The 17,556-nt window shown below is 40.7% G+C and overlaps 1 protein-coding gene across 1 annotated transcript in view; it reads left to right on the forward strand.

Moving 5' to 3' along the window:
* The first annotated feature begins 873 nt into the window (after nt 1-873).
* Nucleotides 874-17,556, forward strand: part of CPE (carboxypeptidase E) — a 51,879-nt gene continuing 35,196 nt past the window's right edge. Inside the window, exon 1 of the mRNA XM_032223540.1 lies at nt 874-1,367. Within this exon, the coding sequence (XP_032079431.1) occupies nt 1,049-1,367 (319 nt within the window). The 5' untranslated portion in view covers nt 874-1,048. The remainder of the gene's footprint in view (nt 1,368-17,556) is intronic.

A 17,556-nucleotide genomic window follows, 5' to 3' on the forward strand; every position in this document is an offset into this window, starting at 1 on the left:
AGGTGATCACATGTTGGTGGAGAAGAAGAGAAGGGCTGAAGGAGGGGCTTGCTAGGCTTTTTATAACCTGTTTAATCCCACCTCTCTGTTTCCTGTTCCTGTGTAAGAAATGTATTCTGATTGGTTGTCAGACTCCCATGGGGCCATGCAGGGGCTACTCTCTAGGCTGTGTTTTTGAATCCAGGTATGGATGAGTTCTCAGATGCCATGTGGTCAGTTGAGTAAAGTTCCTTAATCCCTTCCCCCTGCAGCCGCAGTGGAGAAGTCTTTATTATGTAAAAGTGGACTAGCTTGGCCTGTTAACAATGGGATGGGCAGGAAGCTACAGGCAACTATTCTGTCTTTTAAAACATGTTTCTTTCTTTTCATATCTAGAGAAATATTCTGCCTTTTCAATATTTCCTAGGATATTTCATTTTTCTGGGAGAGGGTTGGATGATAACTTCCCACATGAGCTATGTTGGTATCCTAACATACATAGCCCTAGTTAGGCATGGGTTATGGGCAAACAAGAGCCATACTGGGTGTGCATAAGAACCTTGGCACCACTGTCCAATTTGCAGGCATTTGGCTTCCTGAAGACCTCCAACCGTCCATTCCTAAATAATCTCTTTTTCGGAGCCAACATCATTGGCACCAGAAAGAGATGGCGCCGTTCAAGCCCGAAGAGCACCTCGCAAAGGGCGAGAGTGACGCTCATGGGGGTCCCACGCGTTTCCTAGATCGACACCAGCGTGGCAGGACATCGCCCAGCCTCCCCTACGTGGAATAGTGGTACATTCCTGCGTCTCCCCCAGCTGCGGAGTAGCGAGTAGTACGGGCTGCAGGGCTTAGCGCATCTGACTCTGCCTCCCCTTTCCTGAATGGAGCAGGTTTAGCTTTAGCGAGGACGGCGCGCCCGAGTTGAGCTTTGCGCGGCTAACGGGGAACGCGGGAGAGGAGAGGCGGCCGGCTGATCCCGGCAGAAGGAAGGCGCCCTCTTCCTTTTTTTCTCCAGCCACCCCCCCCCCCCACCCCGCCTCTCCTTCCCCGAGGCTGCAGTTGAGACATGGCCGGGCGAGGTCGGGTTTGGGCGCTGGCGCTGGCGCTCTGCGCCTTGCCGGGCAGCCTCTGCCTGCAGGAAACCGAAGCGGACGAGCCTGAAGCGCCGGCGGCTCTGGGCGGTGGGGCGAACAGGCGGCGGCGCCTGAGCCAGGAGGACGGCATCTCCTTCGAGTATCACCGCTACCCGGAGCTGCGGGAAGCGCTGGTGTCGGTGTGGCTGCAGTGTCCGTCCATCAGCCGGATCTACACCGTGGGCCGGAGCTTCGAGGGCAGGGAGTTGCTGGTCATCGAGATCTCGGACAACCCTGGCGAGCACGAACCTGGTAAGGCTGGGACGGGGGGGACGTCTGGGACCGAGCCGCTGTCCGTGCCCGGCTAAGCAAGCACCTGGGCGGTAGCGGGACTGATGCTCTAAGCCCCGCGGCTGCCGGTCCAGAGGGAAAGATGGAGTGTGAAGGGGAGATCGGGACTTCCTCCGTTCTCTCTTCTCCTTGTATCCTCGCAAAAGGCCGAGCTTTCTCCGAGCAGGTTTTTTTTTACACGTCCCTAAATCGATTTGAGGATCTGTTTTAGGCGCTGGGAACTTCAGTAGGAAGAACCCATTCAGCTGTCTCATGATGCTCGCCGCCGCCGCTGCCGTCGTCATCCTGGTAACCTTGGTTGCAAGAATATATTGTACTCTTGACAACATACAAGTAGTCCTCGATTTACGACCTCAATTCAGCCCAACATTTATGTGGTTTGTTAAGCGAGTTTTACTCCATTTAAAAACCTTTGCTTCTCCCCGTTGTTAAGTGAATCACTGCAGCGGTTGAGTGGATAATACAGTTGCTTCAGTGAATCTGGTTTCCCCATTGACTTTGCTTGTTGCAAAAGGGGATCACGTCACCCCTGGGACACTGAAATCACCGTAAATATGAATCAGTTTCCAAGGGTCTGAATTTTGATCAGGATGCTACAACGGCTGTAAATGTGAAAAACGATCATTAGCCACTTCTTTTTCCAGTGCTGTTGTAACTTTAAACAATCACTAAATGAACTAAGTCAAAGATGGCAGATTATGGATACAGGACATCATTTGGATTCTTCATACCTCAGCATATATAAAACATCATCTAAAATTAAACATAGTACATTATGCATATGGTGTTGACAGTAGTTGATTTCAGGAATGACTTTTTGCTTAGATCAGTCTAGCCTAGGTTTTGTCATAGAATAGCAAATTGTGCTTATGAATGCTAACTGCAAAATATAAGTTCAAGCAAAACATGAAAAATAAAGCTAATTCAGTAAAAAATACATCTACAAAACAAAGGGGACAAATAAACAAATAAGCAAGCCCACTAAGTCAAATCTATTTTACAAATAAGTCTAAAATATTTCCACTTTTCCTTCAACCACATTAATTTTCTAACAGCTGATTGCTTAGAATCTGTTGGCATCCTGATGTGATTAATATATAATATCTTGGTCCTCTTGATTTCATACATATTATACCTTCTATTAGCTTTTAAAAAAACTACTGACTACGTCTACTTTTAGCTAAGGAGCATTTTTATGAAGGAGAAAGAAAGAAAGAAAGAAAGAAAGGTAGACCACCTTTCTGAGCTGGTAAATGCTTAAATTCTAACTGTTGTTATATTTATTTAAAGTGAATGATATAGTCCTATATAATCCTGCTCCAATATGGCAATTAACTTCAATGGAGCTTGTTTCCCACTAATCATATATAAATGTCTAGCCTAAATATGTAATAGGTCTGGTATAATGGAAATAGGACACAATCTCTTGCAATCTCTTTTCATTCTTGTTAAATAATTGCTATTTTCCAAAAGTAGCACAAGAAACTGAGAATCAATATTGCAGCTGGATTGGATTCATTAAGGGCATGAGAGTTTTTGATAAATTGAACAGGACTGGAGCCCCTAATTCTGGAACTTCAGAATTAGATCAGAGGAGGTTTGCATGCCCTAAGAGAAAACTGAAAATTGATTCCTCATTGTTTCACCATGATCCTAAATACTTGCTTGATTTAAGTTTACAATGTGTCCAGAATGGTAAATAAAGATTGTAAGAGATGAATTATCTCATCTTTTGGTGCTGCCAATTGCCTTGCAGAAAATGATTATAACGGATGTAGTATAATGAAGGGACGCAGTGGCTCAGTGGCTAAGACACTGAGCTTGTCAATTAGAAGGTTGGCAGTTCGGTGGTTCAAATCCCTAGCTACATAATGGAGTGAGCTCCCATTACTTCTCCCAGCTTCTGCCAACCTAGCAGTTTGAAAGCGTGTAAAAATGCAAGTAGAAAAATAGGGACCATCTTTGGTGGGAAGGTAACAACATTCCATACGCCTTTGGTGTTTAGTCATGCTGGCCACGGAAATGTCTTCAGACAGCGCTGGCTCTTCAGATTAGAAACAGAGATGAGCACCACCCCCTAGATCGGGAACGACTAGCATGCATGTACAGGGGAACCTTTAGTATAATGACATTAATACAATTCAGTCAGCATAACTTTGAATAAGATGCAGAACTGGCATCTCTATCTCTGTCTCTGTCTATACAAAGCATACCTCTCACCAATGTTGACTATTAGAAAAGTCCAATACCCATTTTCTTGGGAACAAATCCAACTGAATTTACGTCACTAAATAATATGTATAATCATGCTGTCAGGTTTCAATTTCTTTTCTTCAGAAATCTCTGATTCATTGCTATTTTCAAGAATCTGCATTTTTGAGCCAACTAGTTTTTAGATGCCAGTAAAACGTTAAAAAAAAAAAACACCTTTTGAATGTTTTTGATAGTTCTTAAAGCGGCCTCATTTGTCATTGTAATTTGCCCAGAATTAAAGGTAGTTAAAAGTAATGCAACATTCAGCTAGGAGATTCATATTTAGATACTGAAGACGTCTTGATGGGTGATTGGAATAAAGTATGGTCATATTGAAAATGTGAGGTTCTGTATTTGAATAAGAGATTAGATAAATAAGGAAGTTGTTCCCCTTGCCTCTCCCCATCTTATTTAAATGATAAAGATTCCTTTCATAATTTCTTAAAATTATTTGGGTAATGTGAGAAAAGTGGGGGATTGAAACTTACATTTAGTTATCATAAACTATGAGGTAGAACATTCTTGGACTTATATGATGGGAGTTTCCAAGCTTGAATTTTGATCACATGACTGTGGGGATGCTACAGTGCAGAGGTGGTATTCTACTGGATTGGACCGGTTCACCTGAACCGGTAGCGGAAATCAAAGGTGAGCCTGCACACCAATCCTGGCTCTATTTCGTTCCTTTTACGGATGTTTTTTGAGCAAAGCGCATGCGCGGAAGGCCGGGCGTGGGCGTGGAAAGGGTGTGCACACATTTGCAAACTGGTGGGGAAGGTAAGTGAAAACAACCCCTCCTACAGTGGTTGTGTGAAAACAGGTCATCCTTTTTTTCACGCTGCTGTGTTTTGAACTGTCATTAAATGAATGGTTATATGTCTACCTATAAGACTACCTTTAAACTTCTACTGTGTTGCTACAAAAGAATTTAAGAATGAATAAATTAAGAAATTACCAGGCACAATACTTTTGACACAACTTCTAATGCCTGAAGCAATTCATGTATGAATGATACACATGTTATAGTTTTAAGAAAAAATATTACATTACAGAATAATTCAGCATATTTTAGTGCAGACTTTCTTAATCTTTTTATCCCAGAGGAGTTCTTGAAATGATTTTTAGGTCTCAGGGAACGCCTTCATCAAAATCATAAAAAAACAACAACTTTACAATAAAATCCATTTCTACCCTACATATGTAATCCATGTTTTATAGTGTTTACAACAATAGGAAAGTTTCAGGCCAGCAGCTGAATTGTGGCACATGAAAACTCCATTGCACAGTGCACAAAGTTTAAAACCTGGTGTTTATCATGGAACTCCATATATTTAAATCTTTATTTAGAATTTATTTGATTTGATTTCTGATAGATTTGGGAAAAAATACTTGTGCCGAAAGGTTGACATTTTAGTAAAAATAGAGATTTAAAGAATTTAGCGTAGAGTTTTAATATTACTTTTTAGTTTTATATTATGAAATTCACCTATTTTTTGGGAATGGCAGCATGTAATTGCACAAATAAATGGATATTGCTGTCATTGACCAGAGAATGTTGAGCTATATATACTACTGCCTGGAATAATCCCATCTTACACCTTACGTACTACTTATTTAACTAATCTAAAGGAGGTTAAGGTCAGTTTGGGGAGCTTGATTTCTCTAGAGATGATTTAGTTAGTTTGGTTAACTGTACATGTTTTATGTTTGTTCTAACTAAGTGTTTGTAACATCTTGTTATCCCAATAATGACATCCTGTCATAAAGCTTTATGTTTAAGCTGTTCAATAAATGGGCACTTTGCAAGACACTGATAACATTACATGATAATAGACTGAGTCAGCTTTTCAAGTTATATATAATACAAATATATTCCATTCTTGGGTTTATTTCAGGAAGCTGGATTTTGTAGCAAACTGATTTATGTGCTTAACAATCCTGAAAGCTTAGTAATCACAAATTGATACTAGCCTGGCTGTTCTCTTTCATTGATTCCATTTCACTAAGCTTGCATGCTGTTTCTAAAATATTCTGCCCTATTGATGAATTTGGAGGCTTGGGGAAGATTAATTTTTTTTCTACTAAAACTGTCAAAGCTTCTATGCCATATAAATGCCCATTCTGTAAAGAGTGATGTGGAAGCTCACTTTAAATCTAACTTGAGCTTTGAGGGGTTCATTAAAAAAAAAATCCATACGTGCATCTAGTGTAGGAGAAGGGGTGGCCGAACCTGAGGGTGGAGTCAAAAGAGGAATCAGCCTAGAGTCTGTGCATAGCCACAAACAGACTAAATCCAACCTCTTGAATTTCTTTGATTCTTATCTAGCACCAAGATAGTGCTAAAAGTTAGTTGAGTAAATTCTGGTGCAGAGGTATGTTTAGTAATAAATCAAATTACCTTGATGTCACATGTCCTGATCTTTTGTGCCTGACCCAAAGTGATATTTGGCAAAGAATGGAATTCTGGATTGGGCTGTTCAATGAAGGGACAAGTTTATTAAGAAAGAAGAATTGCATGCTACCTAAGTCATATAAGAAAAGCAAGAGATATTAGAAAGAAGATTAAACCACACAAGCTGGTAATCTTTGTGTTTTAGTATTCTGTTGTTTCAGTATACAAGTCTTAAATAATAGAGCACATCACTGCAATGCATTCTACATAGAGCTGCCTTTGAAAACCACTGGAAACTTCAACTGGTCCAGAATGCAACTGGTCCAGAAAGCGCTCACAGTAATGGAGCCTCCAGTTTTGCTCATGTAATACCGCTGTTGCCCAAGCTGCACTTCCTTCTAGCTTCTTTCTGAGTGCAATTCAAGTGCTGGTTATCACCTTTAAAGCCTTATGTGGGCCGCAGGGCCAGGCTATCTGTAGGACTACCTCAGTGGTGGGTTTCAAAAATTGTTGGAACCTACTCTGTGGGTGGGGCCTCCTTTGTGGGAGTGGCTTGCCACCCATGTGACCGGATGGAAATAGCTTGTTGCCCATATGCCCGGATGGGAGTGGCTTGCCGCCCATGTGACCAGATATGAAATTATGAATTAGTACTTAGGTCAGTCCAAGTAGCTATTCAGAAGTTAGTGGTTAGTAGCAATCATAAAGCAAGATATGGAATTAAAACCAGAAATATTTTGTTGGCTATTTGAAAGGGAGTATAATATATATTTAATTTTACACATGTTAGCAGCTGCTGGAATTGTGTTTGCACAACAGTGGAAAAACAGATATGTAAATGAATAAATATTACATGTGCAGGAATAAATAAATTGACAATTAAAATCAAGACGGCTTTGAATACTTTTTCATGTGGGATTGGTTTTAGCCAACTAACGGAAACAGAAATTAGAAATCCAAAAGTATGAAAGAAGACACCAATTACGTAAAGAAAGGTCCCGAAAATGTATAAAAAATATTACTAGATCATTATTAATGCGTAGATAACTGTGGGACATTACACACCCACCAGTGGTGGGTTTCAAAATTTTTTGGAACCTCTTCTGTGGGTGTGGCCTGCTTTCCGGGTCCACTGGTGGAACCTCTTCTAACTGGTTCAGTAGATTTGACGAACAAGTTCTATCGAATAGGTGCAAACTGGTAGGAACCCACCTCTGGACTATCTTTCCCTAAAGACTTCTATCCATCCTACCAGGTCAAATATGCTCCTAATCCCTAAATATTGTCATCTGATGGGAGCTAGGAAGTGTATCTTTTCCATGGCAACCCCTGCCCTATGGAACACTCTATCCCCTGTAGCTCAGCAGGCTTCCACCCTTTTAAACCTCTGGAAGGCTTTTCCCACAAGCATTGGGAGAGGTGTCAATATTCACACCTTAGAGCTGATTGGGTGCCAGGTATCTGTTGTTTTTAATGTTTCCTTTGGTTGTGTTTATAGCTTTAATATGTCTTCGTATGTCTTTTAAATTTTGATTGGTATTTGGTTGACAGATGGGCAACTATATAAATGTTTCAAATAATTAAATAAATTTTAAGTAGGTTATTTCACATTTTTGTGTATTGTGGGACTATTCTGTAACCTCCTTTCCTCGGTTGGACTACAGAACGCATCATTCCTAATCCTCATCATGCATCACAGTTTTAATCAGGGATGATAATGATCAAATTTCAGCACATCTTGGCTGCAGTATGGAGAAGTGCAGCATAGATGGGAGTGCCTTCCTGCTTTAAATGGTAGGGTAATTGCCTTGAACGAACTGTAGGGTGATTTATGAAAACATAAATCCTCCGGGATTGGGCGGCCTATAAATCGATTTAATAAATAAATCGATTTAATAAATAAATATATTTATTTTAATACTCCAAACTGGGCACATTGTTGTTGTTGTTAGTTACGAAGTCGTGTCCAACCCATTGCGACCCCATGGACAACGTTCCTCCAGGCCTTCCTGTCCTCTACCATCCTCTGGAGTCCACTTAAGCTCACACCTACTGCTTTGGTGACTCCATCCAGCCATCTCATTCTCTGCTGTCCCCTTCATCTTTTGCCCTCAGTCGTTCCCAACATTGGGCTCTTCTCCAGTGAGTCCTTCCTTAGTACACTAGAAATAAAAATAATTCCTGAGGAACCTCAAAGATGCTTTTTCAAAAGGCAACTGGACTGTTTTTTCCTTGAGGAACAAGAAGACATTTCACTTCTTATTCAAGAAGCTTCATCAGTTCTGGCAGGATGGTGGGGATTAGTTCTGACAAGATAGGTCACCATCCTGCCAGAACTGATGAAGCTTCTTGAAAGGAAGCAAAACATCTTGTTCCTCAAAGAAAAAGCAGTCCAGTTGCCTTTCGGGGGAAAAAAAGTCCTTTGAGACAACTATGATCTGGATGACCGAGAACCTCCACAGAAATTCCCAAGGAAGAAACTGCTTTATTGTGTGAATGTTGTAAAAAAAACCTATTGATAATGTTGAGGTCTGGCCTATATAAATAATATCCAGACACTGCTTATTGTAGAGGGTTTCATGAAATATATATGAGATTGTAGAGAAATGATGTTACCTCCCCTGGAGTGGTCAGCCTGGTAATTAATCATCTTTATGCCACATATTGTTGCAGTCTGCCTGATTATTTTTAGCCTCAGCTAAATTATGACTCAGAATATGCACTAACACTAACAATCAATGGATCAATCCTTTTTGGATACTATTTGGGTTCTATAAAATGGTAATTCACGAAGCATGATATGCTTAAGTAATCATTTCCTTAGGTGGACCTTACTGTAAGTAGTTTAATTTCTAGTAATTGTTATGTTTTAGTATCCTAGTATTCCATCCATGTTGGGGTTTATTTTAATACTAGCTGATAACCTGGCATTACCCACATTTTTATTTATAGGAGGAAAATATCCAGACCAAAAATAATTTCTAATGTTGGATTTTTCCCCTTACCAGAGGGACCCCCCTTGTGGAAGCCATTACTATGGCAATTCCACTGCACTGCACAGTAGAAGCCATTTTACAGCAGTCAGTAGAAGCCATTTTAAGGCACAACAAGCTGTATCTTAACAGAACATACACCCCAAGGGATTTTAGGAGTGTGTTACCCCACAACATTTTTCTCCAGAGGGTAAGTCATCTATCTACCATGTTTGGTTGAAATTGCTCAAGGTGGAACACACACACACACACACACACACACACACACACGTAGGTAGGTAGGTAGATGGATGGATGGATGGATAGATGGATAGATGGATAGATGGATTCCTGATGATTTTTTTAATATTTTGAAAAATAATTAAAATAAAATCCTAAGGAATAGGCCCACTCAGGAGATACTTCTCTAATTACAAATACTATGTTTGGGTGGGGGTGAATCTAGGCTGGCAGCTGGATCATGGTTGCATTATTATACCAACAGCAGCAACCAAACTCCAGAAGTATACTGTAGTAAATCTATTCAGTGTTATAAAACTGCAGTACAACATTTTACTGAAATATACATCAGTAATCTGAATAGAAACTAGAACAGATGACGCTTGCTGATCCTACTGTAATACTAATTTACAACTACATATAACATTATTCATGCCTAGGTATTCTGTTCCATCACACCTTCTGTCTTGGGTATTTCTTTTTGTCTTGATTTTTGTTTGTGAATGTCACACAATATAATGGTTGTTATTCCTGGTTCAGCAAAATGGATGCAAAAATATCTAGAAAGGAGAGGGGGGAGTCCTTTACATGCAGTATGATTTCCTCCTTTACAAGGATTGGTCTGGAAGTATAATTATAATCAAACTGAGTGTCCTAGAAAACCATAACATATATAGATGGAACCGAGGTGGCACAGTGGTTAAATGCAGCACTGCAGGCTACTTCAGCTGACTGCAGTTCTGCAGTTCGGCTGTTCAAATCTCACCGGCTCAAGGTTGACTCAGCCTTCCATCCTTCCGAGGTGGGTAAAATGAGGTAAAATGAGGACCCGGATTGTTGGGGGCAATATGCTGACTCTGTAAACCTCTTAGAGAGGGCTGAAAGCCCTATGAAGCGGTATATATGTCTAACTGCTATTGTTATTGCTATTGCTAGATAGATACTATCTATACTTACTACCCAAGGATTTAGATACTATCTATACTTACTACCCAAGGATTTATACTATATTGCAATGACTCTTCTCTTCACTTAACTCTTGCATAAGAAGGAAAGCATTTGTGTTCTCTTCCCAAAACTTTGAGAATTGGAATACATCAAACCTTTGGAAATTATAAAAATCGTAGCCCTGCATGAGGAAATTTTAATAAGAAGTGATTTAAAATAAACAACTCTTGTCAGCTGTCTGGAAATAAAAGGAGCTTATTTCAAAAGAGAAAGAGAACAGAAGAAAACGGAAAGTCACACTGTCGGCAAAATTCATAAAGTCTCAGTCCAAATGTATAAAACTGAAGAGAGTCCTAAGGGGCAGAGTAATGTATGTAATAGGATGGCCTCAAAAAGAACATGTTTGGTTTCAAAATAAGATATTGGATTCAATCTGGGAACAAAGTAACATTTCTTGGACTATGAAAACAACCTGCCATTGACAGTTTCCTCACCAGGGGTAAAACTATCCTCTTTCATTCAGGGGCCTAGCTAACATAAAATTGAACAATCCCATACTTGGATAAAATTATTCTGGCTCGTTCGATCTAAAAAAAATTAACTTTAATTTTGGCTGTGTACTTGAAAACGAAGCAGAAAATCTATATGCATGTTCAGGTTTCACCGCACGTTGCCAACTTTCGAGTATTTTAGGAGGCATTGTCAAAGTGATTCATCAAGAAATCACATCTTTTTTCCCCCAGCTGCTTTGAAGAGATGGCTGTTTCATACATGTTTCAGAGCACTTCTTTCAATCCTTTATAAAGCATTCACAGCTCAAGTACGTTCCTATGGAAGGTTTAACACGTATGATCTTGGGCTGTGAATATATAACTTACGACTACTTCCAAAAAGCTTCAAGTAGTGGCCAGAATGCTTTGATGATGCAACATTGACATGGTACAGATTTTAGTACTATCACCTTTTGCTTGCATTGACTCAATGTAACAAACAATGCACCTTGAATAGAATCGGCTGATATTTTTCAGAGAGAAATGTGCACATGTGGTTTTAATGGACAGTTCCCATCTCTTGAATCCATCTATTCTGTCCTCAACCCAAGTCGGAGATGACTAATTGAAAACCAGAGAACTGTTTGACATAGAAGTTGCTATGGTTACAGAATTAGCAGGCTGAAGTGGCTTCTGTTGGTTTGCAGCTAGCACAACTTGCTTGTTTGACTAACATTAGAATGCTGTCCTCCTGCTGCTTTTATATGCCAAGACCATCTGGCACAGGCAGTATTTAAAGGTACAGCTCTGTTCTGAAGAGAACTGAGCAGCTTGCTTCTGTTTATTATCAATTATGTTGACCTAGTTAATCATTTTTTAAAGAACGGGATGATACATGGAGCCATTCTTTCTCAACTGGGGTCTGCCACATTCTAGGGCTTTCCAAGAAGTTGCAAGGAGTTCTCTGAGACCTGCAAATTATTTCAAGGTTTCCTCAAGGTTGAGTTTCTCATTCATTCAGGTCCCAAAGGTGCTTTTTCAAAAGGCAACTGGACCTTCTTGTTTTTCCTTGAAGATGTTTCACTTCTCATCCAAGAAACTTCTCTAGTTCTGACTAAATGATGGCGAATGGAATGGATTTATATTCCTTGCAGTTGCCTGGTCATTTTTTTAAATTGAAGTTCATTAAAGTATAATTGTACTATGAGTATTTGCCTTTTTTCATGAACCAAGATGGCTGCTATAATAATTTTCTCTTGCATATGTGCATTCCTTTTTTGGGAAGGCGTTCTATAGACCAGGGGTCTCCAACCTTGGCAACTTTAAGACTTGTGGACTTCAACTCCCAGAATTCCTCACCCAGCATCGCCCAAACATCAGCGATGCTGGCTGAGGAATTCTGGGAGTTGAAGTCCACAAGTCTTAAAGTTGCCATGATTGGAGACCCCTGCTTTAGAGAACCCTTTGTTTGAAAATGTATACAGAGATGAACTGTTTCTCTGAGCATTCAGAAGATTATTTTGCTGGATGCCTTTCCATTTTAATATGGGATGGTGTCAGGCATGCCTCCTTCAATATCCAAGAAAGAAAAACCTCAACTCCATTTGAATAGAGATAAAGTACTGTTACTAGCTATGAATTAGCAATAGCAATAGCAGTTAGACTTATATACCGCTTCATAGGGCTTTCAGCCCTCTCTAAGCGGTTTACAGAGTCAGCATATCGCCCCCAACAACAATCCGGGTCCTCATTTTACCCACCTCAGAAGGATGGAAGGCTGAGTCAACCCTGAGCCGGTGAGATTTGAACAACCGAACTGCAGAACTGCAGTCAGCTGAAGTAGCCTGCAGTGCTGCATTTAACCACTGCGCCACCTCGGCTCTTTGATATTGATATTCAATTCATTCAATAATGAATTGAAAGCAGCAAAAAGGAAAGCAAGATCCGAGCCAGAAAGGTGCGAACAAGTACATATCAAATGATTCCCCAGCCCCCTCCCTCCAGTTACCCCAGCCCAGTGTCCAATCTGCAACTCCCTAAGGTGTCATGTCGTGTGCATCTTCAAAGGGCCTCATCAGGTTGGTATGCGAGATGGTTGGCCTTGACCAAATCCAAACATCAGCCACCAGCATGCACAGAGGATGGTGAGAACAAAACTCCCTTTCCCAATACCATGCCCTCCCCCTCCCCGTTTCTATGGCAGCCAATAGCAAGCAAGCGAAGCAGAGGCTGACGCATGGTTATCCTTTTATCTGTATGGACTCTGTTATTCTTTAGTTCTGATTTACACCTAAATCTTTTCCATTTCCATTGTGCATTTTCCTTGTAACAATTTATGCTGTAGTATTTCATTATTCTCAAGAACGTAGAATGAGGGGAATAGTTCCAGCAAAACCCTATTCTAAGCAAAACCAGATCCCATCAGATTATGGAAAGAAATGTACTTTCAAAGCCAAGTACTATGAGAAAAAAAATCTTAAATTAGGTGATTTTCATGAGGTTACCATGAGTGTAAAAAAACAGAGAATTCAGCCATTGAACTGAATCTAAGCCAATTTAAATTCAGTTCTTAATTATGTAGTATAATAGGAATGCCTCATCCTCCTCCATTTACATTTTATTTTACTATGTTTTATGCTGCAGATTTTTTCCTTTGTTGTTCAAGACTTTCTGTAGGGTAAGTCACTCTGTTTTATGTGTTAACATGACAATTTCCTCGTGATATTGGAAACTTTTAACTAATTTATCTGATTTATCTAGTTTATTAACCCAAAGATTTCGGGACCATCAAATTAAAGCTTCACTTTTAGTGCCAGGTAAATTAGTTTGCAACATCATAAATAGTTAACTTAATATTTCTATAGTAGTGATAGCCATATTCATCTTTGGTCACCATTATACATTAATTACACTATTATTATATGATTCTGTGGTTATAGCCTCTTGCTTATTTCCTGGAGACAAAAGATACAATAATTTTTTTTGACAAGGTGATATATGTATGTAAGTATAATAAAAGTCCTACAGATTTGGGAGGTGGTTTTTCTTAATACGTCTCTGTTTTGTGAAGCCACTTGGGTTTAAAGTGTGTTGCCTGGAGAACAGAGCTTAGGGATCTTCTGTAAATAAAGAGCTAAGCCATATATTTACATTCCCAAAGGGCTATTCTAGTTACCATTCAGGAAATATTAAATGAGTGTTCGCTTTTGGTGCCAGATTTAGCCATGCAATATGTAGCTTAGAGGAAGCATAGCCTGTAGAATAAGTGAGATTGGTCTTCTGCTGTATAACATGCTTTGATTTTTCTGTTCTATATCTACCAAGACACAGTTGTCTTTAATACTAGAAAATATCCCTTTGAAAGAAGCAAATTCCTATCAGTTCAACCACTCCTCATCATTTTTAACCCACTGAATATTTTGTTTTTTAAGAGAAGCCTCAAGAAATTCTGTACTTATCAAGGCTTATAGCAAGGACAGAAAAAGATAATTTCACATCAGAAGGCTTAAAAGGAAGCCAATGTCAAAAATATGGAAGAGGAGAAACATGTAACAGTTTTAAGAATGCTGGATTCTAGAAAACTACAGCCATCCCTATAAGACCAAACAGATTGTGTACCTATAAATAGTATCTATAAACCATATAGGTTTTACTTAAGCCCAGAGGAGCTTAAAGTGGCTTAGTTCGGGTTCTCTTTTCATTTTATCCTTCCACCCCCCCCCCCCACAACAACCATGTTGTGAAGTTGATTGAGCTGAGAAAGACTGTGTCTTCTTATTATTTGTCAACCACACATTAAGTACTGATTGGAGGCATAACATGATGAATTTAACATTCTATAAAAGCTCAGTAAATCTTAGGTGGCATAAAGTTCTGTGAAGACACATATTCCTGTCTATTAGAGCATATGTTTAGAAATAGTGAGCACCACAACAAAATTCTACTGTAAACAAAAAACACCTATTTATAATCCCAGATATTTTCATATTTCTAAATAATAAGACTGGAAGCAGCTCTAGTCCGAAACTTCTCTTTAGCCTGGTAACAAAGAGCTAAATAAATAAATAATATATAAAAAGCACAGTATCTAGCATTAAAGAGGATTTTTAATTAATCCCGAGTTTTCAGTAAACTAATTATTTAACTGTATAATTAGTTAATTTAGGCAATTTAGTTAATTTGGTACACAATTTATTTGCATACAGGTAATAGCCAGTGATGGGTTCTAAATTTTTTTTGCTACCGGTTCGGTGGGCATGGCTAGGTGGGGGATGGCATGTGACTGAGTGGGTGTGGCCAACTTGACATCACTCATGCCCATGCCCACTTAGTCCCATCCCCTCCCACTTAGCCACACCCACCGAACTGGCGAAAAATTCTGTTTTGCCAGCTACGAGGCTGGCAAAGAGGCCTCACTTCCCCTGCCGCCGCGGCTGCTTCTACCTCGGCGCCAAATGGTCTGTGCCCCCTCTCTATGGACTGACACCGCAGGAGGGCAGGAAAGAAGCTGGTCTTCGGAGAGATCTTCCCTGTTACTTCAGAGACTCCATGCAGGGAGAGAGGAGGTGGGTTGGTTTAAATGTGGCAGGCGATTTGTGGCTGGCACCTCCTTTGCTCATTGGGGCAGTCACAGCAAGATATATGTCGTAGCAGAGCCCGCACCGCCTGCCTGGGTGAAGACAGCCAGCAAGCGGGCGAGTTTTTCTCCCTCCCTCTCTCTCTTCACCCACCTGCCTCCTGATGCTTTTCCTCCCGCTCCTCCCCTGTGTTGCCTGGTCACAAGGGCTGAAGAAATGATGGCGGGGGGGGGTGTTAAGCAGAGACAAGAGCATGCCCAGAGGAGCACTCCCCTTTGCCCTTGGCAGTGGGGACTGCTTTATTGTGCACCTCTTTTCCTCACTTGGTTGCTACCACTGAGGTGCCACCAGGGCAAGCGAGCGAAGGAGAGGGGCTGGAGAAAGAAAGAAGGCACGTGATAAAGCAGCAAGGCAGTAACTGGAAGGAAGTAGCTGGCTAGCACGCATGCTCAGGAACAAAGGCCAGCTGATCATTGCCGACTGGCTTGGCTTGTGAAAAGGTTTTTTTTTTAAAATGGTCGGTGGGCGGGGAGATCGTGCACGATGTTAGGGGGAAAAAAACCACACCAATCGAATTCTAGTTGAGCTTGCAAGAGAGCTCTTTGCCACTGGTTTAAAAAGGGCCACGTATTTCGTGCCATTCTTTTCCTTTGCATGGAGACGCTGCTGGGTAGAAGTAACTGGGGGTAGGGTGTGATGAGCGGAAGTGCGGTGTGGATTTTGGTTGTGACCCAACAAATGCGTGCACGACAAAAGCGTGCTGACAAAACCGCAGCGTGAAAACCACAACGTCATCAACGCGCCGACAACAGCATGCCGACAACAGTGCGCTGACAGAAGCGTGATTTAAGTTAAGGTAAGTTTTAGGGTCAGGGTCAAGTTTAGGGTTAGGTTTAGGTTTAGGGTTAGGGTTAGGTTTAGGGCGCACTTCAGCGCTCATTCGTCGGTGCGGTTTAGAACTTGCGGTTTTGTCATCGCGGTTTCATCAGGCACGCTTTTGTCGGGCGCCCTTTTGTCAGTGAACCGATTTTGGTTAGGGAGGTTTGGATTACCAGCAGGAGGCAGCTCGTATTGCAATCTTCTGTTTCTAGCCTTGGAAATATGGGTGTTGTTAAACTCATGGGAGCTTTCTTTGATATAGGTATAGTATACTATATGTATATACTACTGTAGTATAGGTCAGGAGGCCCCAAACTTGCCAACTTTAAGACTTGTGGACTTCAACTCCCACAATTCTCCAGCCAGCATAGCTGGAAGTTGAAGTCCATAGCTGTCTGGAGAATTCTGGGAGTTGAAGTCCACAAGTCTTAAAGTTGCCAAGTTTGAAGACCTCTGGAATAGGTTCTCCTTCTTGAGCAGGGGGCTGGATCAGAAGACCTCCAAGGTCCCTTCCAGCTCATTTATTCTAAAACTTATAAAAGCTCCACTCAATGCTGTTTGCGGGTGGATTTTCTTTTAGGATATGTGTGTAGTTTTTCAAATATCCCCATTCCCATCCTCTCTCCTTGCGGAATTACTGGTTTTGAATAGTTGGTTCAGCAAGCAGAAGTTTAGCCATTGAAACCACGTAAGCATTTAAAGGCAGAATGTCTGTGTCCTGCAAAATAATTGGCAATCTGAAGGAGATAAGAGTATATTGTATGCCTTTGTATGTGTGGATATGTGCACACATAAATTTTGCAGCAGGGTTAACACTGACCAGAGCACCTCTTGGTTAGCATAAGAGCATCATTCAATAAGAAACTTGGCCAATAATATTAAGGCAAGTATGAGCAATCTGTCCATGTTATCTGTCCATGGTTGCTTAAAAAAAAATGACACCAGAATTTCTTGCCATTTTTGGATGGGAACTGAATGAAAACAGTAATACAAATCTTAAAATTGAGATACTAAAAAGGTTTTTAAATTGGATTTTGAATAAATGTGCAATTAATTGTTACAGTTTTGAATTTTACTGTTACTATCTTCCTTCCGTCGTGCAAACCGCCCAGTCACATGACCTCCCCAGCCACGCCCACCAAGCCACGCCCACTGAACTGGTAGTAAAAAAATTGAATTCCACCACTGGGTGGGGGGCACTGAGGATCAGTTTGTAGCACCAAGGGGACAGTGGACTGAAAAAGTTTGGGAACCACTGGTGTAGACTGATAGCTTCTGTTTATTGTCATTTTAATTTCTAACCTGTTGAGAGAATTGTCTATTTACCGCTTCATACTGCTAAGAATGTGCTGCTTAATATTGGTGGCTATGTTAGGCAAATCATTGATTTCTGGAGCT

The sequence above is a fragment of the Thamnophis elegans genome, chromosome 9 (genome assembly GCF_009769535.1).
Source record: "Thamnophis elegans isolate rThaEle1 chromosome 9, rThaEle1.pri, whole genome shotgun sequence".
Classification (NCBI taxonomy): Eukaryota; Metazoa; Chordata; class Lepidosauria; order Squamata; family Colubridae; genus Thamnophis; species Thamnophis elegans.